General features: G+C 49.1%; 1 protein-coding gene across 6 annotated transcripts in view; it reads left to right on the top strand.

The window, feature by feature from the left end:
- Positions 1-24316, top strand: part of DAG1 (dystroglycan 1) — a 53536-nt gene that overhangs the window by 13185 nt on the left and 16035 nt on the right. For 4 of the 6 annotated variants that reach the window (XM_055805480.1, XM_055805477.1, XM_055805476.1 and 1 more), the window contains one exon: positions 23614-24023. In XM_055805480.1, coding sequence (XP_055661455.1) covers positions 23742-24023 — 282 coding nt within the window. In that variant the 5' untranslated portion in view covers positions 23614-23741. Of the gene's footprint in view, positions 1-8328; positions 8350-15510; positions 15631-23613; positions 24024-24316 lie in introns of those variants that run through there. The other 2 variants (XM_005229922.4, XM_055805478.1) reach the window with 2 other exon arrangements.

The raw sequence follows: 24316 nt of genomic DNA, 5'->3' as shown, positions 1-24316 counted from the left end.
ATCACAGGAAAACAGGGTGCCCTGATGTACTTGGATCACTCCGAGGAAGCTGCAGGGAGGAGCTGGTGGTGTTGCCTGTGCTGTGCAGCATGCAGGTCTTGAGGTCCCCTGCATATCAAAGAAGTCTTTGAGCCACCAGCTGACAATGGACTACATGCCCTTCTATTGCATAAACTGCCCTGCAGAGAAACAGTTGCCTTGGTGGGTGTCCTAACCGGATTTTAAAAAAGTTCCCAGCTGAAAAACTTGAGGAGCTCTGGGTAGCAAGAGCAGAGCTTGGCCATTAGGTAGAGCGATGCTGCAGCAGGTCGTTTGCTGCTTCCTGCTCCAGAGAAGATTAGAGTTGCCAGGTCACCAGCATAGCTTTGATTCTTTTTTTTTTTTTTTTTCTGCAGAGAAGTTCACCAGGCAGCAGGAGGTGAAATTAATGAGACTGGCTCGTTTTTCTCCTGCCACCAGAGTCTGAAAGAGGGAGGATTTAGGTCAGTGCTGCTCAAAGAGTGGGAGGACCTGACATGGGTCCTGTCCTCAGCCCTGTGTGGCCAGCTCTCTGGCCTGGCTGACGTGTGGTTGAGAAGTGTCCCTTTAATTGCATGTGTGCTTTATGCAAGCACTTCAAACTTTTAAGCTCTTTACTATTATTATTTTAAGTTATTAAAAGTGAAGTCAATGGTGTGTTCACACCATGGTGGTGGCGTGCACAGTTTTCAGTGGTGGGTCGCAGCCTTTGCATGTCAGGCATTGTACAAATGTGTAACACAAGCAGCCCAGATTGCTCCTGCCCACGCAGGCTTAACCAAGCTCCTTTGCTTAACCAAGATACCTAGACAGCAGCTAGCCCAGGCTTCAAGGCTGGGAGATCCCAGCTGAGCCCTGGTCTGATCCAGCCCCATTGGGGTGCAGGCTGGTCTGAGAGACTGTGGTGTTTATTATGAAGCAGTACTCTACTGAGAAGCTAGTTGAGTTATTGACTATTTAATTGATTCGCTAATAAACACCACTGATACTAATTTACAGTTAGAGCATTTTGCACACTTACAACTCTAGTAATTGTTACTGCTAAATCTGACAAATGCTGCTGAATTGCAAATCTGTCACCCTTCCCTCCCATGCCACTTCGCATTAGGGTGCAAGTCTGTCCTAGTTTGTCCTCCCAGGCAGCTCTTTTGGACACAGACTGGGTGGTGAGTCCAGCATATTGTCCAGGGAGGTTCCCAGGCATGCCGGGGGGTTTCAGCCTGCACATTGGGGTCCTGGCTGTCCCTAGGTGCCCCTGCTCCTACCACAGGAAGACTGACCCTTCCTTTGTTCTTTACATTATACCTTATTCTCTGCTTTTTTCTCTGTTTCAGGCCCCATCTCTTCATTGCCCTGCCCCTCCCTTTCTCTGCACAGACTCCCAGATAACAGCCCCTTATTATTTTTTGTTCATCGGTTTCAACTCTGCTACATTCATACCCAAATCTGGCATTCCCGTTACTTGGGCAGTCTCAGCCGTGTATGGCTGTATCGCTGCCATGCTCAGCTTGGTACAGGTGGCCTTGCACATCCCCGCACCCCACAGCTACCCTACAATCGTGGTGCATGTTGGGTGCCCTACACCTAAGACAAATGTCACTAAGACAAGTCACTCCACTTTAGCCTTGGTTTCTCCGCCTGCATCCAGTTAAACAGTTTTTTAGTGCAAAAAAGGGAACGTGTTTCACAGTTTTTAGGTTTGCCCAGCATCCTTACTGTGGAGTTGTTGGAACCGCTGCTGTGGCTCCCTGCAGAGGTCCCAGCTAGCCATGGCCAGCAGTGTTCCACCAGGACCTCCTGCTTGCAGCTGCCTCTGAAGAATTTACAGCCTAAGCTGTAAGGATGAGAAAGGAGATAGAGGGGTCATCTAGCCCTGTTCCTTCTGAGTGATCATGATCATGGAGCTTCTCTAACCTGCTTTAGCTGATAACTCATGAGGAACGCTGGGCAGGCAGCTACCTGCCCCACGCACCTGCCCCAGCAGGCATGCCTTTTCCTTATCTCCCCGGCAGGGCGAGCAGGGAGAAATGTGGTACCTTGGGGGTGTTCTCCCCCTTTCAGCAGCACCCAAGCACTTGAAGAGCAGGAGGCTTTGTGGTGAGGGCTGGTGTTTCAGCTTGGTTGTTATCTGTTCAGTTGACTTAAATCTGGCTCTCAAAAATAGGTAAGGCAACCAGGCTTGGAGTGTCTGGTCTGTTCTCCAAAGAAAACACATGCTTGGCCACAGCTGTGTGTTTTTTGGATTAAGCAGGCCTGGATTTATTTGCAAATATTAATATGTGTGTACTGTAAAGCAGTGGTGGAAATCTATATTCTGAAGGTTAAGCTGCATTTTGTCGGTACCTCTGGTGCACAGGAACCTGTATCCCTGATAGGATGGGAGCTTGGAGTGGGAGAGCAACCAGGAGAGCTGGAGTGGAGGATCTGCCCTTAGCCATACCCTTCTATTTGCTAGTGCTTTGGACCTTCCAAAACCACGACTGCAGTGTCTGGGTTTTCCCTTTTTGCCTGTCAGGCGAGAGGGTTAGATATCACTGAATGCAGCGTGCTTGGCTTGAGGTGTGTGGGTCTAGACCTATTTGCAGGGAGGATACGCAGGTCTGCATGCAGGATGGTCTGTTTTTCCTCTGCACACTGCTTTGCTGTGCCTTCAGAGGAGAAGGGCCTTTGCGGAGCTTTGGCACGTCTGTGGTGTAGTTGGTTTGTTACGTGCAGTACTTGCGTCCTGGCAGCCTTGTGCACTGCTCAAACGGAGCTCCCAGAAATCGCTGCCAGTTGTATGTACTGTGGCTTTGTCAATGACAAAAATACCTAGTTCTGGAGAGAGTTACTTTGCATGCAGAATTACGGCTTTATTTTCTTTTGCTTATTGTGTGGAAAAAAAGAAGAAAAACATGGATTTGAAAATAAAACCACTGTTGTTGGTTTGTGAATAAAGATGTGTTAATTTACAGGGCTTGATGTGTTGGTAGACACCTAATGTTATAACACAAAATAAATACCTTTTTGTAGAAAAGCACCTGAAAAAAACCCCAAAGATGATCCTATGTTATGCCTGAACTAACACAGCACAGTTTTAAAAATTGGTAGCAAATTGGCTGATATCACGCAGGTCTAAAATCTGAAGCATTGCACTGCACTTCACTAATAAGTTTTGAAATGAAGTGACTTAAAAATACTTATTTATAGAAAACATTCACAGGGACTGGAATGCAACGATACTAATGCTTAAAATATCCCTGGAAGAGTTGTATGGCTGGTCAGTGTTTGTTTCCCAAACTCTTATTTTCAATTCTTCCAAACGTTTCTGTGGGTCTTTCAGACAGCTTTTCCCTGGGGTGCTGGGAGAGCTCCACACCAAGCCCCCAGCAGGGGAAACCCACTGCTCTTGCCTGGCAGCCCTGGAGCAAGGGGCTAGGGGGGCTGCCTGGGGGGCTGCAAGCCCCTTCCCCAGCTGGTGTGGGAGACCCTTACGATGGGACAGGTGCAGCTGTGGACTTGGGGGTTAGCAGAGGAATTCAGCCCTTTGGCCAGATGACTGACTCACTCCTTTCCTGGGACGGGCCAGTCTGTCCCTGGTGAAATGGCCCTTCCCAGTGTCCTCGCTGCCAAGGGCTCTCCTCCCAAGGCTGGCGTGACCATGGGGAGTGAGCATCCCCTCACACACACCAGTCCTCCTTGTGCACCCTAAGTAATGTGCTTTATTTCTTTTCTTTCCCATGGTCGCTGCACTTGTTTGCACCTGCTTGTCCAATCCTCCTGGTTTCCTCAAAGCTGGGAACCTGTGGGGTGCATTTTTAGCAACAGAATATCCCTAATGGGCAACTCTTACCTCTTAAATAATCCTCTCGAGGAAGAGGAAGCCAGAAGGGTTGGGGGAGAGTGTTTATAACTATCTCATCGCTTGCAGCTTCCAGACCTGGAAGGAGTTGAAATCAACATGTTTGTCACTCCCACAGAATAAACAGCCTCGTGAGGACTTCGGCAAGCGGAGCCATGGCTGTCTTTCTGAGGCTGTTGTATAGTTTTGCTTTCTGGGGCAAAGGCTACTTAGACATCTGGATTGCATTGGGGATTTTAGGGGAAACACAAATTATTAGTTCGCTGTGAATGGAGAATGACTTTGCTTCTTGAGCGTGCTTTCACCAGCTCACTACTGCATGGGCTAAATCCCCGTTCTCCTGCTTTGGAAGGAGAAACCGCAACTGCGGAGGCTGTTTGCTGTGTCCTGGGAACAGGGGCCTGGGCAGACCTTTCCCGACCTTCTGGTGCATTGAGAAAACATGCTCATTTTATGGGCAGTTAATTTATAGAAAGTTCCTGTTTAAATTTCCTCCCAAGAGCTGTAAAACCAGAGGACAGCTGCACCCATTAGCCAGCTAATCAAATGCTGCTCACACCTGGCTTGCCCTCCCCTTACCCTGGCTGCTGCTAACTTTCAGGTCCTTCGTAAGAGCAAGTGTGGCAGCTTTGGGAAATACCCTGAAAAACTGCGCTGGAGGCTGCTCTGCAAAGGGGGTGGCTGGCCAGTGCTCGTGGCTTTGGGATGCCCTGTTTGCCGAGGCCACAGCTCATGGGGCTGGTCTCCTCCCCAGGAGCGTCTGGGTTAAGTCGGGTTTTGTATTTCGTTCACTCTGGCTTATAAAGGCACCACTACGCTGTCTGCCTTAAGGAGTGGTACTGCCTGTCGATGGAAATAACCACCGCAGTCTGAAATAAAAACCTGGTTTGCATTTTGCTTCTCTTCCAGGCATGGGGAAAGCTGTATTTATTTCCTGCTGCCTTCTCCCTCCTTCCCCAAAGACTGCAAATAAGCAAAAACTCATAGGCTTGTTTGCAGTTGTGTGTGTTTATCTTTCAGTGAAAGGAAATTACTTTTAGATGGGTGCTGGGCACCCAAACTCCAGTAACCCTGCTTTGCCTTGGCTCCCTGCGGCAACCAGGCTGATAGGATTTCAGTACGGGTATGCGCTCTAATAAATTTGATCCTAATGGGTAATTTTGATCGAATTTGACAGAGAGGTTGGGATCTTAAAGACACCAGGCTCTTGAGAGCTCCTCAGAGCTGCTTTTTCCTCTTCTGACAACAAGAGGCTCCCCCTCTGCTTCAAGACTTTGTTATATTTTACTGGTGTATTTTCTTTCACCTTCTTGCCTTGTTAAAACTAACTTGAAGAAAAGGAGGAACTTCCAGCCCATGTCCAGGGCTGAAACCCAGAACTAACTACTGCTCTTTCACTCCCAGAGCTATCTGTTGCTGCTCTGAACAGCTGTCCTGCCCGGTCTCCTGGCTGTCCATGCTGATCAGCCTTCCGCTGCGGGGAAGGCAGCAAAGCCTTAGCCCTTTTGGGGAGGGTGGCATGTTTTCGCCTGTATCTCTCTTTTATTCTAGGGGGTGGTTGACCGGTGCAGAAAATTACTTTGGCCTGGAGGCTGCAGAGACTTTTCTGGAGCCTCCTGCTTTACCTGCCAGGAATTTAACAGATGTATGATGGCAGGAATTAGTAAAGGGGAACGCTTAACTCATTACAAGTTTCTGAACCTGGGAGGGCACCTGGAATAAACCCCCTTCAGCCGGTTCCCTGATGTGATCCAAGAAAACTGTCTCTGGCATGCTCAGGGCCTGAAATCTCTTCATTTTGCTTAAGCTCGTGCCTGTTTCCCTTTCTCCTCTGCAGCAGTTGATAAGCAGCCGGTCCCTTCTTGGGGAGAAAATGCTGCAGAAAGAAATGCCAGGAATGTGAACAGCAGGTGGGGACTGGCAGATGTACTTATCAATCACGACAGGCTGACGAGTGGTTTATTCCTCTGAAGAGCTACTGTTTGCCTCTGCCTTGGTTTGCGCGTGTCCTCTCCAACCCCCTCCAGCCTTTACTGGAGTTCAAGATAAGAGCAGGGCAGTTTTCCCATTTTTTCTGGGGCATGGCACGCTCAGCTCCGTGCAGGACTCCCTGCTCCAGGAGGCCAGAAGAAGGGGGAGGTAGAGGCAGACCCTCTGGATCATGCTGGAAGGGTCATAGCAGCATACATAGTGAATAACATGGTATATCTTGGGTATGGGCTTTGGGAAATCTTGCTTCTATGTTGCCCAAGTGGAAGGCAGACTGGATTAGTTAATTGAATTTGCTGCACTGTTGCTTTTCAAAACATGACTTGGTGTCTCAGAGGAGTCTGGAGTTACTTCTATGGACAAAACCCACAGGATTTTTTTAAGGTGGTGATATTTGAGATCACCTGCATTCACAAGTGAGAAGACTGCAGCTCTGGATTGCAGACCTGCACCTGTAGAAAGGGGAGCAGGACCCTCTGGTCATGGGAGGGGGTGGGTCTGAAGGGATTTGGCCATGGTGTGAGTAGTACTTCTTGAACTTGTTTTTTTGCTGTGGCTGTACCAGATTTTTTTTTGAGCACCTTGCATTTCATATGGAGATGTTGTTTTGTAGCAGGACAACCTGATTTACATGAAATAACAGGCTGAATGGTGAAAAGCCTTTATCTGTTGATCTCTAAGCAGCTTTCCCGGGTGTGTTGACAGTGTATGTTACAAGCAGAGCAAACCTGCTGTCACAAATGACATTATAGATGTTTTTCCCAGCCCCTTGTCTTTCCTTCTGGCTGATGTGCTTGTGTCAGAGTATGTTATCCCAGTGCTTTGGATCCACTCCAGTTCTGCATGCTGGTCCTTGCAAAACCCAGAGTAAGGAATAGACACGTAGGTGATGTGATTAGACCTCTCCTTCAATGACTTGTGGTCTCTTTTGCTAGGCTAGCTACTTCAGCTGGTCTGGGTAATGCTGTTTGCAGTGCTTCAGGACACCCATCTCCAGTCTGTGATTTGCCTTCACAGGGACACTGCTGATGGTAGGTAGTTGATATATTTAAAAAAATATGAAGGCACATCTGCCCTGAGTCCTCTTAGTAGTTTTTCTTCAGGTTGTTTCTTGGTTTTGTGGAAGAAAGAAAAAGCTTTCCCAAGGAAGAAAAGCAGGAAGAGTGAGGGAGCAGGCAGTAAAGATCTTGGGAATGTGACTTTTTGCAGCAGCAAAATATTATTTTCAAACTCTGCTCAGGCAGCACCACCTTGCCTAAACAGGGCTTGTATTTGGGAGGTGCTTCCTTCAGGTTTTGAAGTAGTTTAGATTCTGGAGCCAAGGCAGCGATTTAAGCAGTGATGCTAATCACAGAGCTATTTGCATTGCTACCTGACTGCATTCTGCGGAGCAGCAGCACCTCGCCTATGGACTGGTTGGAGGCCAGCATCCTGCCTGCTCCCTGCCGCTCCGCTGCCGAGCGTGCAGCTCCGCAGTCCTGCCCAGCTCCCGACTGGAAGTGGGTCAGCCGGTGAGTAATGTTCCCGTGGAGCTGCCTTCGAGGGGAATTACCAAGCAGAGGCTGGGACGGAGCAGGGCGTAGCGGCAGTAACAGGGAGCATGCACATCCAGATGCTGTAAGCCCCTTAGCACGTTCTCAAGAAGTTGCCTCCCAGCTGAAGTGATTTGGCTGGAGTTCCCTCTTGCATGTCTTCCCTGAATTAATTCCCATTTGGGGTGGATTCTGCCTAAAACGTTGGGTGTGGGATAGCCTGCTTTAGCTGCTGTAGCAATTTTTTCCTCTGCAGGCCTGCGTGGAAGAGCCGTGATTGTCTCAGTGACGGTTTCGGTGACACCAGTCACACCAGCTGCTGCAGAGACTGATGGTGGAGTTGCATTTAACTCTTGAACTTAATTGCTCGCACTGGAATTTCCTACTGTGTCCCTGTGTCCTTTGTTTCAGGTTTTCAGCAAAAGCAGTTCAGCCATTTCCAAGAGTTAAAGGATTAAAAAAAAAAAAAAAAAAAAAAAAAAAAAGCTTTAGGTTGTCAATATTTAAAAAACCAAACAGAACCTAACTGCTTGCCTTAAGGTACTTGGTCTGGCACAATGGCTGGAAGGTGGGCAGCACCCCCACCCCCCCCATCTGATTGCAAAGGATGTGCCATCTCCTCTCCCAGAAAAAATGCCCCATATCTCAAGTATCTGATCAGGCTACAGGCATCTGAAAGGCACCCGGTTCACCAGGGCTTTGTAGACTTGATCTGCCAAGTTAAGGTTTTCAAAGGTCCTGTCGGTCCAAGGCCTCCTCCAGCTGGGCCAGAGGGGGTGAATCATTGCCGGGGGGTGGAGGGAGGTGCTGCCATCCACCCCAGTGCTGGGAGCGGAATCCTGTCTCCCCTGGGCTGCTTGCTGACAGCCGGGGGTGGGTAAAGTGTTTGCCTGTCTCAAAGGGGTGAGAATGGGAGCGAACTGTGGTGCTTGCTGTGACCAGCTCGTGGATGCTAACCTTAATTCTCAGGTATTCTGACTTTTTAAACTCATTATTTGCGACCTTGAGGTTTTAGGTATTGTCTGTGTTACCTAAAGCAACAACATATGCTGTCGAGAGAGGGGGTTTAGGCTCAGCCTACAGCACTGAGCAAAGCTTCTGGCTGGTAGAAGGTTTTGGAGGATAAATGAGTGGCAGTCTGGCTGTGTTGCCCTGCAGTGAGAGGGACCGCTGTTGTCCCTGAAAGCTGTTTTTCCTGTTTTTTGTGGAAGGTGCTTCAGTTCTGTAACCTGGTTTTGTTTGCTCTGGGCTTTGCTGCAACAGGATAGCAGAGGCCTTTGGAGGACAATACTGGATTTAGGATTATATTTCGGAAGTCCCCAAACTGCACCATTCATGATCATTATAGTGTGCTTCTCGCTACAGCTGCCAAGCAGCTGTTGTAGCTGTTGTCATACATGACTTTGGGAAGTGCCAGGTACAAAACTGCCTGCAGAGTCTGGGCCTTTCCAGCAGGAAAGCTGAAGGCTCAGCGAAGCTGCTCTAGAGACCTTGTCTGAAATGCTTCCTTTGGGGAGGGTGGTGAATGAACCCTGGCTATCTGCTGCTTTAAAAACCACTAACTGCTTTATGTGAAACACCTTTGTGGTGCTAGGGAGGGCATCCTCTCCTGTCCAGTGCACAGCTGGTGATGCTGTGGTGCAGTGTTGTGGTCCCTGATCAGAGACCTGCGAAGTGAGTGCTTGGTGGCTGTAACTGGTAAGCCAGGTTATTTTTGGCATAGCATCCCTGCTTTATGAGGGATGGGCTGAGCTGCTAAGACCACGCTTTTCCCCTACAACCCATTATTAAGCCCAGAAGAGGCTCAAATGCCAATTCAGAGTTGCTCTTCAGAGGTGGGCTGCTGTGGAGCTGGAGGCTGATCTTGGCTGCGGTATAACTTTTTTTTTTTATTTTTATACTTTAAACCAGCCCCTCTAGATGAGGAAATGGTGGTTGTGACCAGGCTTTATAACTGGCTGTGCTGAATGACTTGTGAGTCACCTGTCTGCACCTGGGCTGTTCTGCATCCTCCAAATGCCATACAATGTGCAACTACATCCTGTGGGACTGACCTGGATCTCAGCTGAGACCTTACAGGTCATTGCTGAACCTACAGTCTTTTAATGACAGTAAGCTGAGGAAATACTATATAACCAGTGAAGTAAAATAACATAAGCAAAGCAAAGCTTTGGTGCACGTGACTGGGTACCTAATTGCCGCGCCTGCCACCTGGGGATTGGAATTGCTCTCCCGCTCAGGAGGCTGAATGGGACATACTGTGATAAGCACTTTAATTGTTTCCCCACATCTGCAGCAGCACTGTAAAGCAAAGGCAAGCTGAACACACCTTCAGAGCTTAACGGCCTCTCTGTAACTCCAAGACTGCATGTTTCCTGTGGTGCTTGAGCATCTCTGTTCATACAGCCCTTACGCTCTTGCTAAACTGTTTATGTTCCCCTATGCCATTTGATAGCAATAAGCAATCAGGTTTTTCTGGGAAGTGTTTCAGATTTACTTCGGTGTAAGAACAGCTGTAGGAATGTGACTGTGTGAGTAGTGAGGAGAGTCAGTGGGTGCTAACGGGATGCCCTCTTAAACTAATTACTGGGATTTGGGCACTGCATTAGTAACGAAGATCAGGCGGGTGCTGAGCAGAAATCAAAGCAAGAGTGACTTGCGGGGGGGTGGATTCAGGAGAAAGGCTTGGAGTGATTAAGGGCAAACATATTTGTCTGCTGTTACATGCTCTCAGGAACACTTAGGACTATTGTGGGTGGTTGTTGGGCTGGGAAGTGGAGTTGTTCTCATTTCTCTCTCAGGGTCGGCACAGACTGTGCCTGGGGCTGGGCTCTGCTCTGGGTGCCGCAAGGCAGAGAAGATGGCCCTGTGGGAGCAGAGCTTGAAGTAATGAAACTATGGGCCTAGAGGCACTGCTGTTGCGAAGGATTATAAAGTCTGAGTTCACCTAACTTGACTAAGAGATGCAGGCATGAAGGGGAGAGTGGGTTTTCGGTGACCAGAGCACATGTGGTGAGCAAAGAAGACATGATGCTTGGCTCAGGCACGAACTGGTACAAAACCCAGCTGAGTGCTGGTTTAATTTCCCCTTATTGCCTCAGAATGGTTCCTGAGGCGTATATTGGAGCTGTGATGCCTTTGCCCCTATTCTTGGGATTCTTGCAGAGGGTGTAGGAAGTCACCACGTGCTCTGCCATGTTACTTTGCATTGGGAAAGAAGTTGGTACAGGATCTGTTCCATCTTCTTATTCAGTTTTTTTTCCCTCTTTACGACTTAAATTCATGTTTTAGTCTGCCACTTGAGTCAGGAGGTGGGCACAGCTGTTGCCATCTTCCATGTCTGTGTGCAGCTGTGAGTCCGTGCTGCTGTCCCTTCACAGCTCCTGACTGTCACCTACGAAGCGGTAGGACACTGTCAGCGTGCTGGGAAGGCAGGGCAGTCTTTTTAGTCTTCTGTGTAAAATCTGCAAGAGCAAGTCAAAATAAAGGGATGCAGTAAGTGCTCACGGTATTTGAAATACTGTAATTTGGGTTTCTTCCCTCAAAAACATTCAGGTGTTGCATAGGTCAGAAAGGTTGGGAACAAGATGGATTTCCTGTGAGGAAGAGAGAAATTACTGAATTCTTCTGATGTGGCAAAACTTTGGGACCGTTTTTGAGGGCTGATACCAGATACTATGCCAACTAGGTAACTGTTGCAAATGTGTTACACTGTGTGGGCTGTGTGGCGGCTTACTAAACAAAAACATCAGTTTCTCTTGTCTTGTCCTTGCTCTGTCTCTGCCTCCCTTTTTTCCTGTAAGCATTCTGCCTTTACTCGTTTTGTCCTTGGGTGCCAGTTTTAAATAACTTGTCTGGTGGCTGAGGCAGACAGTTTGATCCTATTTTTAAGTCCTTTGGACTTGTTTGTGGAATTTGGGTACTGGGAATGGCAGGATGTTTGTGTTGGAATTACTGTAGGGGGATTGCTTGGAGCAACCCTTGAAACTTCTTTGAGGGTGCAGGGGCAGTGCCATGCTGCTTGCAGAGAGGGGCATGCTGCCCTGCAATGCATTTAGTCGATCTTGCTGGCTTTGTGCCTGTCAGGGCAGTTTCTCTGGCCCCTTTTGGCCAGACCGTGAATGCATGGTTCCTGGTGTAAGGAATAAACTTGAGCACTGTGACTGAATGGGTCCTTGTATCCATATGGATGGGGCAGAATGTTAGTGTTAAAAAAAAGCGTAAATTCCACTGATATTCATTACAGTGAAGTAGTCTGGTCTTGCCTTGAAATAATTCAATTTGTCTCTTGATTTCTCAATACCAGAGCAGGGTGGGGATTAAAACTGGCGCTATCTCTGTGTTGGTGGACCTGTGATGAGCAGCTCCAGCCTTCCCCACTCCTGGCTGAAGCCATTAAGGCCATGGTCAAAACCAGATGAGGGTTATTTTTTAATTATGTAGTGCGGGTAAACAAGATAATTTAGCTGGAAGATAATGCAATGAAATTAATGCTGCAGGAATGCAGTGCAGACTGTGTTAGTATCTTGTCTTTTAAGGTGCTCATCTTTGCCTTTTCATTTAAATCAATCTTGCACCAGAGCAGCTGGGAAGCAGATGGACCTGTGAAGTCACACACTGTCCTTCTGCCTCGGTAAGCTTGTGCCACGGGTGATCTGTTGCTTTTGGGCTTAAGTGAACGAAAGACTGGCCAGCTCGGGACAGAAGTTACTGTGAAGAGCAGTTTTACTGAAGTACTCCAGCTGTTTTGGTCCCTGGTCTCCAAGAGGAGAAGGCACCTATAAACATGTGCACCTGCAGGAAAAGGTTATTAGTTTGATGGGTTTTGGTGACTCCTGAATTTCTGCAGGTTTAGGAGAACGTGCTGCCCAGCTGGAAGCTGCTGATCTTCAGAGAGGTAATTCCTCCTCCAGAAGCTTTCTCTGTCTCTGTGGCATGGGAGCAATGCTGCTTCATTTAGCAGCTTTCCCATTTTATGCTTGATGGTTAAAGTTGGAACATTTGTGTCTCGATCTGCCAAGAAGCCTTTAGAATAGTTTTCATGAGAAACATCAAAAGTTGCAGGTCTGCGGCTGATGCCCTCGGTGCTCTGCATAAATCACTGGGTGGTAAATAAATTTAAATGAAGAGCTGTGGCAGTCTTGCTAGCTGACTAATAAATCAGAGCTGAGCAACTCCATAAAGTTTAATCTTAATGCCTTGGCTTGGAGTTGTAGGGTGGGGTGGTAAAGCCGATGGAATGGTGGGATGTTTCTAAACAGAATGTGCCTGCCCTTAGTTACGCTGCCACAAAGAATATAAATGATGCTGCGTACGTAACTGAAGCCCTGAAAAAAATTTTTTTTTTTTTGGTGTTGCTTGCCTTGTTTTGTGTCTCCGCTTAACATCATCTGTTTGTGCTTTACTTCCCTTTGGTAGCAGCAAGCAGATCTTGTGCCCAGTCCCTGGGAGGCAGGGGAGAGATCCTAAGCCTTGTGTTCCAGTCCCGTGCTTGGTGTCAAAGCCCTGGTGCTGTGACATCAACCTATAGGAAATTATGGTGCTTAAACGCTTTCAAGGACCTGCTTGAAATATTTTATTATCTAAGGAATTTTGTGGAATACCCAGAAGGTGATTATAAACCCTTGGAATGTGGATGCCTCTCCATGAAGCAGTCCAGCCAAACAACATTTTGAGGCAACTCAACTATGAAGCCTTTCTGAAGATTTTCTTATTTTCAGATTCGGGTTTGATGCCCACAGCCCCTCAGGCTGTTTGTTCCTTGCACCAGAGGAAACACCTGCCAAAGCCGCTTGCATGGGGGCTGCAGTGCCCACATGTCCCAGGGAAGCCTGAACGCTGTTCTCTGTGCACAGGGCTGTTCTGGTGATGAAAACAGTACCATTGCGTGGCCAAAACATGGGTGGGAGTGCTGCTGCAGGCCCTCTGGCCAAGCTCAGGTGTACCCACTGGCAGAGCTGGAGACTTGGAAGGGTTTCCTTCAGAACAGGGTTTGGATGTATGGTCATGTTTCCCAAGAAAGTGATTTGCAGGACTGCCCTGCCCATCAGTCTGTCCTTCACCCCTCTAATAGCTCCTGCTTGCTAATTTGATAGAAAGAGCTTTATGCCTTTTTTTTTAATTAATTAAAAAATAGGCAGCTGGGTAGGTGGCAGAGGTTTGGGTAAAAGAACGCACCAGAGCTCGCCGCACTCCTGTGTGACTTGTGCAACATGCTCCAAAAGCCAAACCATGGCAGAAACTTCAGCAAGATTTCCTGCCTTGCTAGACAGGAGAGTTGATCCCTCAGGGTCTTTCTCCTTTTGTTTGGACACTTTAGTACTTAATAAGAAAATGTCCAGTGGAAGCTTCCTCTCTGATTAGGATATTCATTGTTTCTCTTCCATGTGGATTCTCTGAAGCCTCATAAGGAAGGGGGTTTGTTCAGCCTTTAATTCAATTAAGAAATGAAGCAAGAGATGCAAATCTCTTTAGCCTCATTGGTTTCAGTGCTCATGATTACATCTGAAGAGAACATCTCCTGCACAGCAGGGCAGCTTAGGGAGGAATTATTTTTCTGGGCTTCAGCTGAGATTTCAGGTGCTGCTGGAGGCTTTTGGGTAGTGTGTCCCTGTGGAGCGTGGGGTGGAGGAAAGACTGCGGCCACCTGTCAGTGGTGGTGCCTTGGTTTAAACCTGTTTCTGAAGCAGCAGCTTTGATAGAAACCTGCTTTCCAGCCAGGTGACTTCTATCAAAGGTCATTAGCTGGTGTGAATTAGTCTTGAAACAGCTGGTGGATGGTGAATGATACCAGGGGACAGGACACAGTGGTGACTGTCATGCCAGCTGCTCTTGCACGTGTCCTTCAGTGCTACTGGGGGACTACCTGCCTGCTGAGGAATACAAGATTGGGCTCTGATGCCTTGTAGTCCTTGCATTTAAAAAGTGACATCCTGTATCTTGGTTTTGTGTGCTTTCTTGTCTTGTCGTTGGGTGCCTCAACTGTACTTTCTGGCTAGAGCTGCTGAGGGGTCCTCTAGATATCTCGTTAGACTGCCTTTTAAACAAAGTTAATTTGCTTTTTTAGAAATCATCATTTGTGCTTTTCACAGATGGGGATGGCTGAGACACAGTCTGGGCTCATTGTATACTTGAAGACTTGCATTTTGGTGCAAAAATCAACGTTAGTTTTTAAACTGCACAAAATTCAGCTTTCTCCCAGCAAATTCACTTGTAAACTAGTTAGACACCCAGGTAAATAGTTTCTGGAGAGTCCAGAATCAGATCGGTGAACACAGGCTGCTATGGCACAGTGAGCCCATGGAGGGCCAGGGGATTTTATGTCGAGGGTCTTACATCTTCTACATCCAATGTTTCTAGCAGTTAGTGCCCCTCAAATCTGAGTGCACTGTCATGGGGACGGGTCTGCTGCCTTGTGTATGCTTAACCAGAGATAACTCTTTTGTGGTCTAAATTAAAATTACTGTAATTTTTCAGAGTGATGCTTTGGTCTCATCTCTGTTGACTGCCTCTCTCTGCTGCTGCCTGCCCTGCCACCTCTGCCAGCCTGGGTGTCCTCTGTCCCAGGGTCTCCCACAGGATGGCTTCTGCTAAAATGCTTTTCTGTTATGCCATGTTCTTATTTTCAGAATTAACATCAAACAGCAAGATACAAAGCTTTCCTTACAAAAGAGACATTTAGAGTCAAAAATACATATTTTATCGTGGTGCCTTGAGTTCTGGCTTTTACTAAATCTTGGAAACTGATAAAGCATTTGTGTGCATATATATATACATGCCAGTTGTGTTTATCTTCAAAATATGCATTTTTCTGGGATTTGTACGGAAGGAGCTCTTAGTGCCATATTACTGGTTTTTTTCTTTTAACCTTTTGTAGTTTAATTTCCTGCAGATTTTAGTACTAGCTTTGTCTTACATTCCTTTAAACACAGAATTAAGTATCGGGATTTTTACACTCTCTTGCTCTGTTTCCAGACAAAAGCAGGAGTTACAAGTAGAATTTAGGGGCTTTCTCTCAGCTGGCTACACACTGGAAGCCCAAGTGAAGCCACAGCTATTAAAGTGCATGCCCTTAGGCAGACAGACCCTTGCTCTACCCTGCTACAGCTGTATATTTAGCCTATATGCCCTTTCCAATAACAGCCGGGAGAAGATGCCTGGAGAGGAATGCAAGTCATCATTTCCCTGAATGCTGTCCCGGGATCCTGCTATCTGTCACGAAGTGCTGCTGGAGCCAGAAACGCTGCCTTGGTAACTCTGCCTTCTATAAATTGTCCCGTCCCACCCTTGAGTCTTGGGAAAACTCATTTTGTCTGGGTTTGAGCCTGGTTCAGGTTAGCTTGGCTTCTTGTTCTTTTATTAGAAGAGAGTGTGGGCTCTTGTTCCCCATTGCCCTTGTGCCTCAGTGCATTCCACTTTGTTCTCTCCCAGCTTCCTTCAGGAAGGATCCACTTTATTATACCTTTGATGATCCCCATCACCTTTCTCCGCCAGCTGTCCCTTGAGGTGGGGCTCGCTCACAGGATGCAAGCAGTGTGGGGCAGCACTGGTGAAGCTGTCCCCCTGCTTTGGCTTGTTGGTGGGTGTTTATACCCTAATTTGCTTGCTGTCAGCAGCCGGGAAAATGGCAGTTCTACCTGGCTGCGATGTTTGTAATTACAGGGAAAAAATTATCTGAGGCCTTCTAAATACTTGGGAAGATAATATCTGAGCTTCCTTTCAACTGAATGCACTTGAAGATACGATCTGCGTTGGCTGTCTGGGAATAACAAAGTGGGAGGAAAAGATTGATTGTGGTTGCTGAAACTTTCATCAAAGAGTCAGAAGTCTTGCCTAGCCAAAATCTGCAGCTGCTGGTCACTGCTGTGGATCAGGCGCAGTGGCCATTTGAGGCATGGCTCAAGCACAGGATAAGTGGCATACATGGGCTGCAACGGGCCACTCAAGCAGGATTGACAGGCTGGGGGGGACATCCATATGGTCTTCCAGCAAATGTGTCAGATCAGTGTGCAGAGTCGAGCGGTGCTGGTGAGTACCATACTCATCCCCTCCTGCCTCCCCCCAGGTTGCAGGAGGCTGGGGAAGGTGCTTGTCCTCAGAAGTCTTACTGCTGCAACTTGCAGAGGGAGCGTACTCCACAGGGAAAGAAACATACGCTTTGTGTCCAGCTGGCGGAAGGGGTCTGGTGTCCTTTCTGCTGCTGCTTTGCAGGACCCTTGCCCATACCTCTACAGGAGTGCCCCTGGCTGGGGGTTCGGGGGGCTGCTTCCTCTTCTGCACAGCTCTTGCTGGAGGGAGGGCTACCAGGAGCATATCCTCAGTGCTTACCTTTTCCAGGGCAAGAAATCTTCCCAGGAGCAGAGTTCCCCCAGCTGGGAAGGGCGGTATAGTGGCCCAGCTTCTGGACAGACAGATGCGATACAGAGGGAGGAAAAGGGAAATTCTGCTTTTTACATCTTTTCTATCTCGGAGCTGCTCCCTGTGTTCCCTCTGCAGGAAGTGTCAGGGATCACGTGTCCTGATGAACACAAAACCTGTGTGGTGTCTTGAGTGGTCCAGCTTCCCTTAGCTGCGCACTCAGCACTCTGCTGTCTTGTCAGTCAGAGCAGGGACATCAGCCAGCGTCTCTGGTCCCAGGCTGGGGGAGAACCATGAGCAGATTTTCTTGGCCAAGGGGAGGCATGAGGTACAAATGAGCGGGCTGTGGGAAGGTTTCATCCCTTCTTGGTGGCACAAAACGGTAGTTTTCAAACAAAAGGTAATGGAAGACAGTAGAAACCTTCGTCTTAGCTACAGGAAAGTTAAATATCTTGGTGCTTACTCTAGCAGAATAAAAATCGCTGCGAGGTGTCGATTGCTGTGACCACTTCCCATACAAGCTTCACAAAGCTGCTTGTGGCATGTGTGACTGGAAGCAACAAGTCAGTGGCAGTTCACAGCAGAGTTCCTCATCAGCAGGAGGGTGCTGCTTGTTTCCCTGCCCAGCACACGTTTTTAGCACTGCTGTTTTGGGTTTGTTTGGGTTTGGGTTTTTTTTTCCCTTAGATTATTTTTCAGCGTCAGGGTTTCCTGTTACTGACACCGGATGCGCTGGAGATGAGCAACGCAGAAATACAAGAAGGGACGATACTGAAAAAAGCATCTTTTTTTGTGCGAATGTTCTTTGAACTAGATGTAGATTCTGTTGGACATTTAACTTGGTGACAATACAAGGTGGGCATAGCTGTAGAAGAGTGTGTTGAAGTGCAAGTTTAGGGCAAAGGATCAAGTACAGCTTGGTTTGTACCTCCTGGGCTGGTGGTGTCTAGGGTGGCATGCTAACTGATGGCAAGCTTGTCAACTAGCTGCAGGGGGCAGAAGGGTGGAGGGGGCTCCTGGGGCTCCAGGAGCACTGATATGGGGCTCTCCACTAAGGCAGCATTCTCTTGCAGTCTGATCTCTGATGCTGAGCTGCTGCTACTTTGGTTTTGATGTATGTGTGGCTATAAGCAGGCAGCTGTGATTGCAGGGTTAAGCCAAAAACTTCTGAATTGACTTGTCTTTAGAGAGACATCTAGTCTCATTGTAAAGCCACCATCCCCGTAGATGCCTGGTCAGCGCTGTGCGGGACAGGATGCCGTTGCTCCAAGCAGAGCTGAGTGGGGAGCTGTGGCTGGTGGCGGATCTTCCTTCCTCTGCCTTGCCTGTTCCCTCGCAGCAGCTGCATGCTGGTTAGTCTGTGATGAATGCTCCTCGGTGCAGTTGCCTTCTTGTACATCCCTTTCCACAGCTCATCCCACACGTGCAGCAGCGTCTGGAGCCTGGGTCATCTGCGAACATAAATGGCTAAAGGCGTTGAGGTTGGAAATAACCCCCAGAGTAATTTACAGCACATTCCTGTAGCTTACAACGTGGGCTGTTGGAGGGGCTGCTGCCTTTGTTTCAGGGTACGTCCGGAGCTGGGCAAGTGTGGAAACTCTTACTGTTTCCTGAATTTCACGCTCCAGAGTGTTCTTTGTGCATATAACGTGTCAAGCTTGCAGACTGGCATGCTCTTAGTCTCGAGGAGACTATGTTAGTTCATGAACTCCGTGATGGGCCGCTCTGCCCGGACACGCTGCCTCAGAGCTGTTTCTCCCTCCTGCCCCCCTTCCCAGACTCCTTTAGCACAGTGCAGACATGCACGGAGCACCAGCCGCCTCTGCCTGGGCTGTGCCGCCAGGCTGGCACCGTCGGTGCCTGCTGTCGTGTTTTGGACCGGGGAGCATGTACGGCAGAGTGCCATCTTTGTGTGCCTGGCCAGTGACGCTGGATTTCATCATTCCTCCTGCTTGCTGCCTTGACACGCAGACGTGCGGTAGCTGATGGGACTTGCCCAGAGATCCTCCTGTGGAAACACGCACAAGAGATCTTTGCAGAGACAATAGCTCTCTCCTGGAAAGTTGCACTGGCCCTCTTCAGCCAAGTCTGAGTTTGCTTCCTTATAGAAAGGCCACTTGTTTAATGCTTCCTATAATGAGGGTATTGGTAAATAAGCCATCAGGTAAGTGGGGTCCCTTGTAACTCTCCTAAACGCCTCCTTACCTGGCGTGGAGAATTGCACGGCAGTTACTTGAGCTTTCTGCATGTTAGACTCTGTGGCATTAATATGCCAGCAGTGATTAATTACCGCAGCCCAGTGATGTGATTGTGTGCTTGAGCAATTGGATTAGGTGCAGCTGGACGGAGACTTCGCTTTCACTGGTTCTTGCTGAAGTGGTGGTGTCATTGCCACAGAGGAAGAGGGATTTCTAGGGCAGCCTCACTCCTGCTGCTGGGATGCTTCCCCTGCTGCTGTAGTGGGCAGAAGGAAAGGTCTCTGGGAAGATAAGTGGCTGGGAGCAGCCACTTTGTCCTGCTCTCAGTCCTTCCTTTCAGTCCCATCTGTTCTGCATTCCTGAATAATGAAAGTAGAGCATGTCCTTAACGTGTCAGTGGGCCTTGTAGCTGCATGGAGAAGGAGCAAGCTCCAGCATTGACTTGACAAGTCAGCATCATATCAAGCGCAGCATCGTATCAACATCACCAAGCAGGCCCAGTTCTGTGTCTCTGAGATAGGGGGTTTGGCACTGGAGATCAGGCATCAACATTGGCACGTGCACCGAGCTGAAGCAGATGTTGATACTGACTTTGATGTTTCATCCAACGCTCTGGAGGCTCAAACTTGAGACCAAAAGAACTCTCTCAGAAGCAGGAGGATAAAGAGAAAGTCGGTTCTTTCAGAAGATCAGACAGAATGAAACATCCTGAAATTCGAGACTAACCTGAACCTTTGTGTTTGTTCTGTGAAACTGGGCAGTACGGATCCTGTTGGAAGAAGGAGCACTGTGCCATGTAGAGAAGCTGGGGTGGTCTGGCCTTCCCTCGTAACTTGAAAGTGCTGAGTCAGTCGTCCCTACAGCCTGATGCTTCCCAGAGATCAGCAGAAGGCCACTTGCAGAATGCCATCTGCATTTGGGTTTTGGCCCTGCATTTTTGAATTTCTGGGAAACTGTGTGAAGTGGTTTTGCTCCTGGAGAGCTCCAGCTCTGTGCCACTCACACTGCTCATGGACACTGATCTGGAACACCCTGCACGCAACTGGAGCGATGTCTCAAACAAGCAAGTGTGGCGTTTGCCCATGGTGGTACCATGTGAAATGGTGTGGGCTTTTGAACTTGACAGAGGCACCACAAAAAAAAAACTTGACAAAGGCAGGTCCCGGTGCTTGTTCCAGCCTTGCTGCAGGTCATGCTCACTGTTCTACAGCTGCATCAAGACCTGCAGTGCTGGTGGACTTGCTGAGCAGGACTACTGGCTTTGGGCAGAGGACGTCCTGTCCCCAAAAGCGTTCTGTGTTGCATGTCCACATGGACCTCAGCACTATGGGGCAATGCCTTGTTCCAGCTATCTGTAGAGCTGTGCCACCCTGCCTTTCCTCCTTAGCACACAGTGTAAAAGGCTGGCACTGTTTCAGCTTCTGTCAATTGTTTGGAGAGGTGGAGCTGTGTTAAGAAAAAAAATTTTTTGGGTGGTGGTGCAAGTTTGTTCTCAGCTTTTCTGTTTGTTTTTTGTTATCAGCTACTGAATTCTTCCTATACCTCCTGTGTGCCCCGCTTCCATCCGCTCAGACTGTTCTACTGTAGTTCCCCAAAAATGAAATCTGAATTTGTGTAACCTGCGAGTATCACATGAGATCTTAACGGCCAGTGCATGAGTTGCTTGGCTGAGGGGCACATATCGGGTGGGCAGTGTTTGTTGCCTGCTCTGATAACTTTCTGAAATGGGGGATGACTTCATCTTCCTCTCCTGCTCACCACAGATATCAAGAACCGGCTCCTTTCTGCCCAAATACTCCTCTCCATCCAACAAAACCGCCCCAGGCCAGATCACGTCATTTGGCTGAGCAACACAGAGCTGCACCGCGCTTGTGCACATGCTCCACTGCAGCCATGGCATGCCAGGGGTAGGGGCTGGCCTGAAGACATGGTGCTGAACCTCTCCAGGTGTCTTCACAGCTCTGTGCCTCTGTCCACAGAGTGTCTGTGTGTCTGGTTGTCTGGGCTGTATCTCCTCTGCTCAGGTGTGGAGGTTCGGCACAGCTGTGGGAGGCAGCCATGCTTCCATGCTGATAGCATCTCGGCCCCGCAGCAGCACTGGGTTCTGCTGCTGCTGCCGCCGCATTCCTGCCCTGGCTGCAAGTCTCTGATCCTGCCTGTACTTGCTGTGCGGGTTTGCTTTCTAGGGCCCCACACAGCAGGACTTTCCAACGAGCAGGCTTCAGAAGTAGCTTATGGGAAAGGTGTCATCACTGCAGTGTCCGTACCCCAGGCTCCATGGAGCGTGAAGGTTCTGGTTCTTTCTGCTTTTTTAAGGCACTGTGAAGAGATGAGAGTCCCCCAGTTTCCCACTGTGATGATTGGTGGCCATCTCAGGACCTCTTGCAGATGTCTGCTCCATCTCTCGTGTAGCTCATCCACACAGCCTGTTGGATATTTTCCAGCAGACATTTACTGTGGTAGTTGTCTGCTTGCTGGGGTGACTCTAGATTCATCCAAAAATCAATTGGCGTGTGTCAGATCCTCCTCTGACTATGCAGGGGGCTGGTAGGAATGTGCCCTGTAGGAAGTGTGACTTGTCCTTACCTGCCCAGCCACTTCATCTTTCTTCATGATAACCTCTAGAGAAGCAGCTCAGGTGACTCCCTCCAGGTGAAGACCACCATGTGCTCAGCTGCCTTTGGGAAGAGCCTGGCCTTTGCTTCCCTGTTGTTCAGTCTGGTGTATTCCTGTCCCAGTTGATGCAGGCAGTTGGACGGACAAAAGCAGCAGGGGAATGGGCTTTCTTCTGGTGCTGGCATCCCACACCAACCATTCTCCCATCTGTCTTGTGGTTCCCAGCAATGTTATTCTGCCTCTGCTATCTCTTGCCTTTCACTTGAGACAGATTCTCCACAACTGACAGCAGTCAGATCAGATATCCGCCTCGTGGATGCTGTAGCCAGAGGTTATGGCGTTTGGCTCATAATTTCCTCTACCCACAGTCCTCTTTGCTCGCTGCGACTGTGCTTGCTGGCCCATTACTTTGGGATGGGAGGCGTCAGCCCCTCTGCATGAGCAGTTCATTGTGAAAATGCCCATCAGGGGGTGAGGATGTGCAAGCTCCTGCACACTGCCTCTCAGCTTCTCTAGAGTGCAGGTTTTAGGGTGAGCAGCCAAGTCTTACCTCTCCTGTTCTTCCTGGAGCCCGCTGTGGTAACCTTGGGCTTGGTTGCCTGTGGGGACAGGCCCTCCACCTGCCTCTGCGAGCCCGTGGTGGGCAATACGTGCTTGCCTGGCCACAGCACAGTAGGTCAGCTGGTCCTGCTGTTGTGCTGCCCCGGGAGCTCTGCAAGGGCAAGAAGCCAGTGGGATTTCCCTTCCCACCTGGTCTGGCTCCAGGGTCTCCTGGGACAGCCTGACGCGCATCACACGACACAGCTGGAACAGGCTGAAATAAATGGGAGCTGTGCTCAGAGGACTGGGAGCCGGTGGTTAGAAGTCGGGCTGGGTTTCCTCTGGTAATTTGGAGCCACTTCTCTCTCAGCCTGGAAGGAAGGAGTTTGCTCAAGACATGAGTGTGTGGCCCCGAGGGAGCCCAGTCCCGTGTGCTTTTGGGGGCTGAGCAGCACCCGCTGGCTCTGTGCATCTGTCCTCCAGCCCTGCATAACCCGCTGGCCTGGCTCGTCACCACAGATTAGAGGCCCCCCTGTGCTACCGGCAGAGATGCCACAGCGGGCGGTATGGCTTCCCCCAGCATCCCAAACAGCTCTGTCCTCTTTCCTCATCCCACTTGCTGTCCTGCAGCCAGGCTGCAAAGAGGAACATGGGGCCACGTACAGATCCATGGTGCGGCTGTGCCACAGCTGAATGCAGCCTGGAGGGAGAAGTGAAGGAAATAATGCACCAAAGGAACAGAGAAGCAAAAGGAGAACTGTGATCCAGGGGACCAAAGAGGGTGGGGATGGGGAGGAAGCAAGTGAAAGAAGAAAACAACAAAGTGAGGGAGAAGTGGAGATGTTTCTTGGTGGAGTGTGGGGACAGGCGAGCTGAGCAAGCAGGAGGGAGCTGGACAGCAGGTAGCGGTGTGGGGCACGCTACATGCATACTTAGTCCAGCCTGATTTTGGGGCGTGTATTGCTGGCCCCCAAGTCAAGTCTAAACATACTAATACCAAAAGCTGGAACTGAGAGGAGACTTGGCTTGAAAGCCAGGCTGCTCATGGGTCAGAGGAGCAGAAGTATCTGTCGTGCATCAAGCTGTCAAGATGATAGCTTTGAAGTACTGAAGGTTTCTTGGGACCTTCATACTGGGTTAACTGGCTTTTAAATCCACTGATGCCCCAGCCTGACTTCAGCTTGCCTTTAAATGTCACCTGTTACCACTGTGCGCTGCCCCATCTCCCTGCCTGTGGCTATCTTGGGACGTTGTGGCTCCAGAGCAGCAGAAACGTGGTTATGTACATGGAAAAGCAGGAGGATCTTGTTTCTCTAGAGATGCTGTGCATCAGAAGAGGAGTTAAGAACGTCTTGCTCTCTTTAATGGCAGTGGTAGCTCTTCCAGTTAAATCAAAAAGCTGAAACGAAGAAGGTAGTGTGGCAGGTAGCCCTCTGTCCTTTGCAAGGAGGTCAGTGTGTGTTAGCTGGCTGGTTTGGCTGTTGTAATTAATGTGCTGACTGGGTTTCCTATGTTTAACCAGGTTCCCAAGACTCCTAGGATGAGGCTGCTGTGAAGGACTGGTGGATCCCCTGCCTGCGCTGCAGTGCCTGCGGATTCCCTGTGACCCCCTTTCTGGCTGGAGCGCTGTCACCGAGGCTGCCGAGAAGAATGACTGTTGGATGCCTACTGCAGCCCCCTTTCCTGGGGAGGACTTGGCTCCCCGTGCTGCTGCTGGCGGCCTCTGCTCACTGCCACTGGCCCAGCGAGCCAGCAGAAGTTGTTCGGGACTGGGAAAGCCAGCTGGAGGCCTCCATGCACTCTGTGCTGTCAGACCTCCGGGAGACTGTGCCAGCTGTGGTGGGCATACCAGACAGCTCTGCAGTGGTGGGACGCTTCTTCAGAGTCTCCATCCCCACAGATTTAATTGCTTCCAATGGAGAAATTGTCCAGGTGAGAAATGCCGCTCCATGAGGGTCATTTTTAGTTATATTCTTGTAGGAGTTGAGCTAGTCACCCCACTAACAGGCTGGGTTGTGAGGGTTGCTGCGAAGCAGCCTTAAGGTTTTGTAGAACTGTAGGAGGAGAAGGTTTAAAAAAAAAAAAAAAATAAAGTTCTCACCTCATTGTAAAGTTCCTTTCCTCTATAATGAAGAGAGGAGACTTCTCTGGGATGACTGATTGGGTTTATTGGCTGTGTTTAAACTGTGAGATACTCTGAACGTACCCATTGTTCCAGGGGCATA

The sequence above is a fragment of the Falco peregrinus genome, chromosome 5, assembly GCF_023634155.1.
Source record: "Falco peregrinus isolate bFalPer1 chromosome 5, bFalPer1.pri, whole genome shotgun sequence".
Lineage (NCBI taxonomy): Eukaryota > Metazoa > Chordata > Aves > Falconiformes > Falconidae > Falco > Falco peregrinus.
This window is presented reverse-complemented; position numbering and strand designations above follow the sequence as displayed.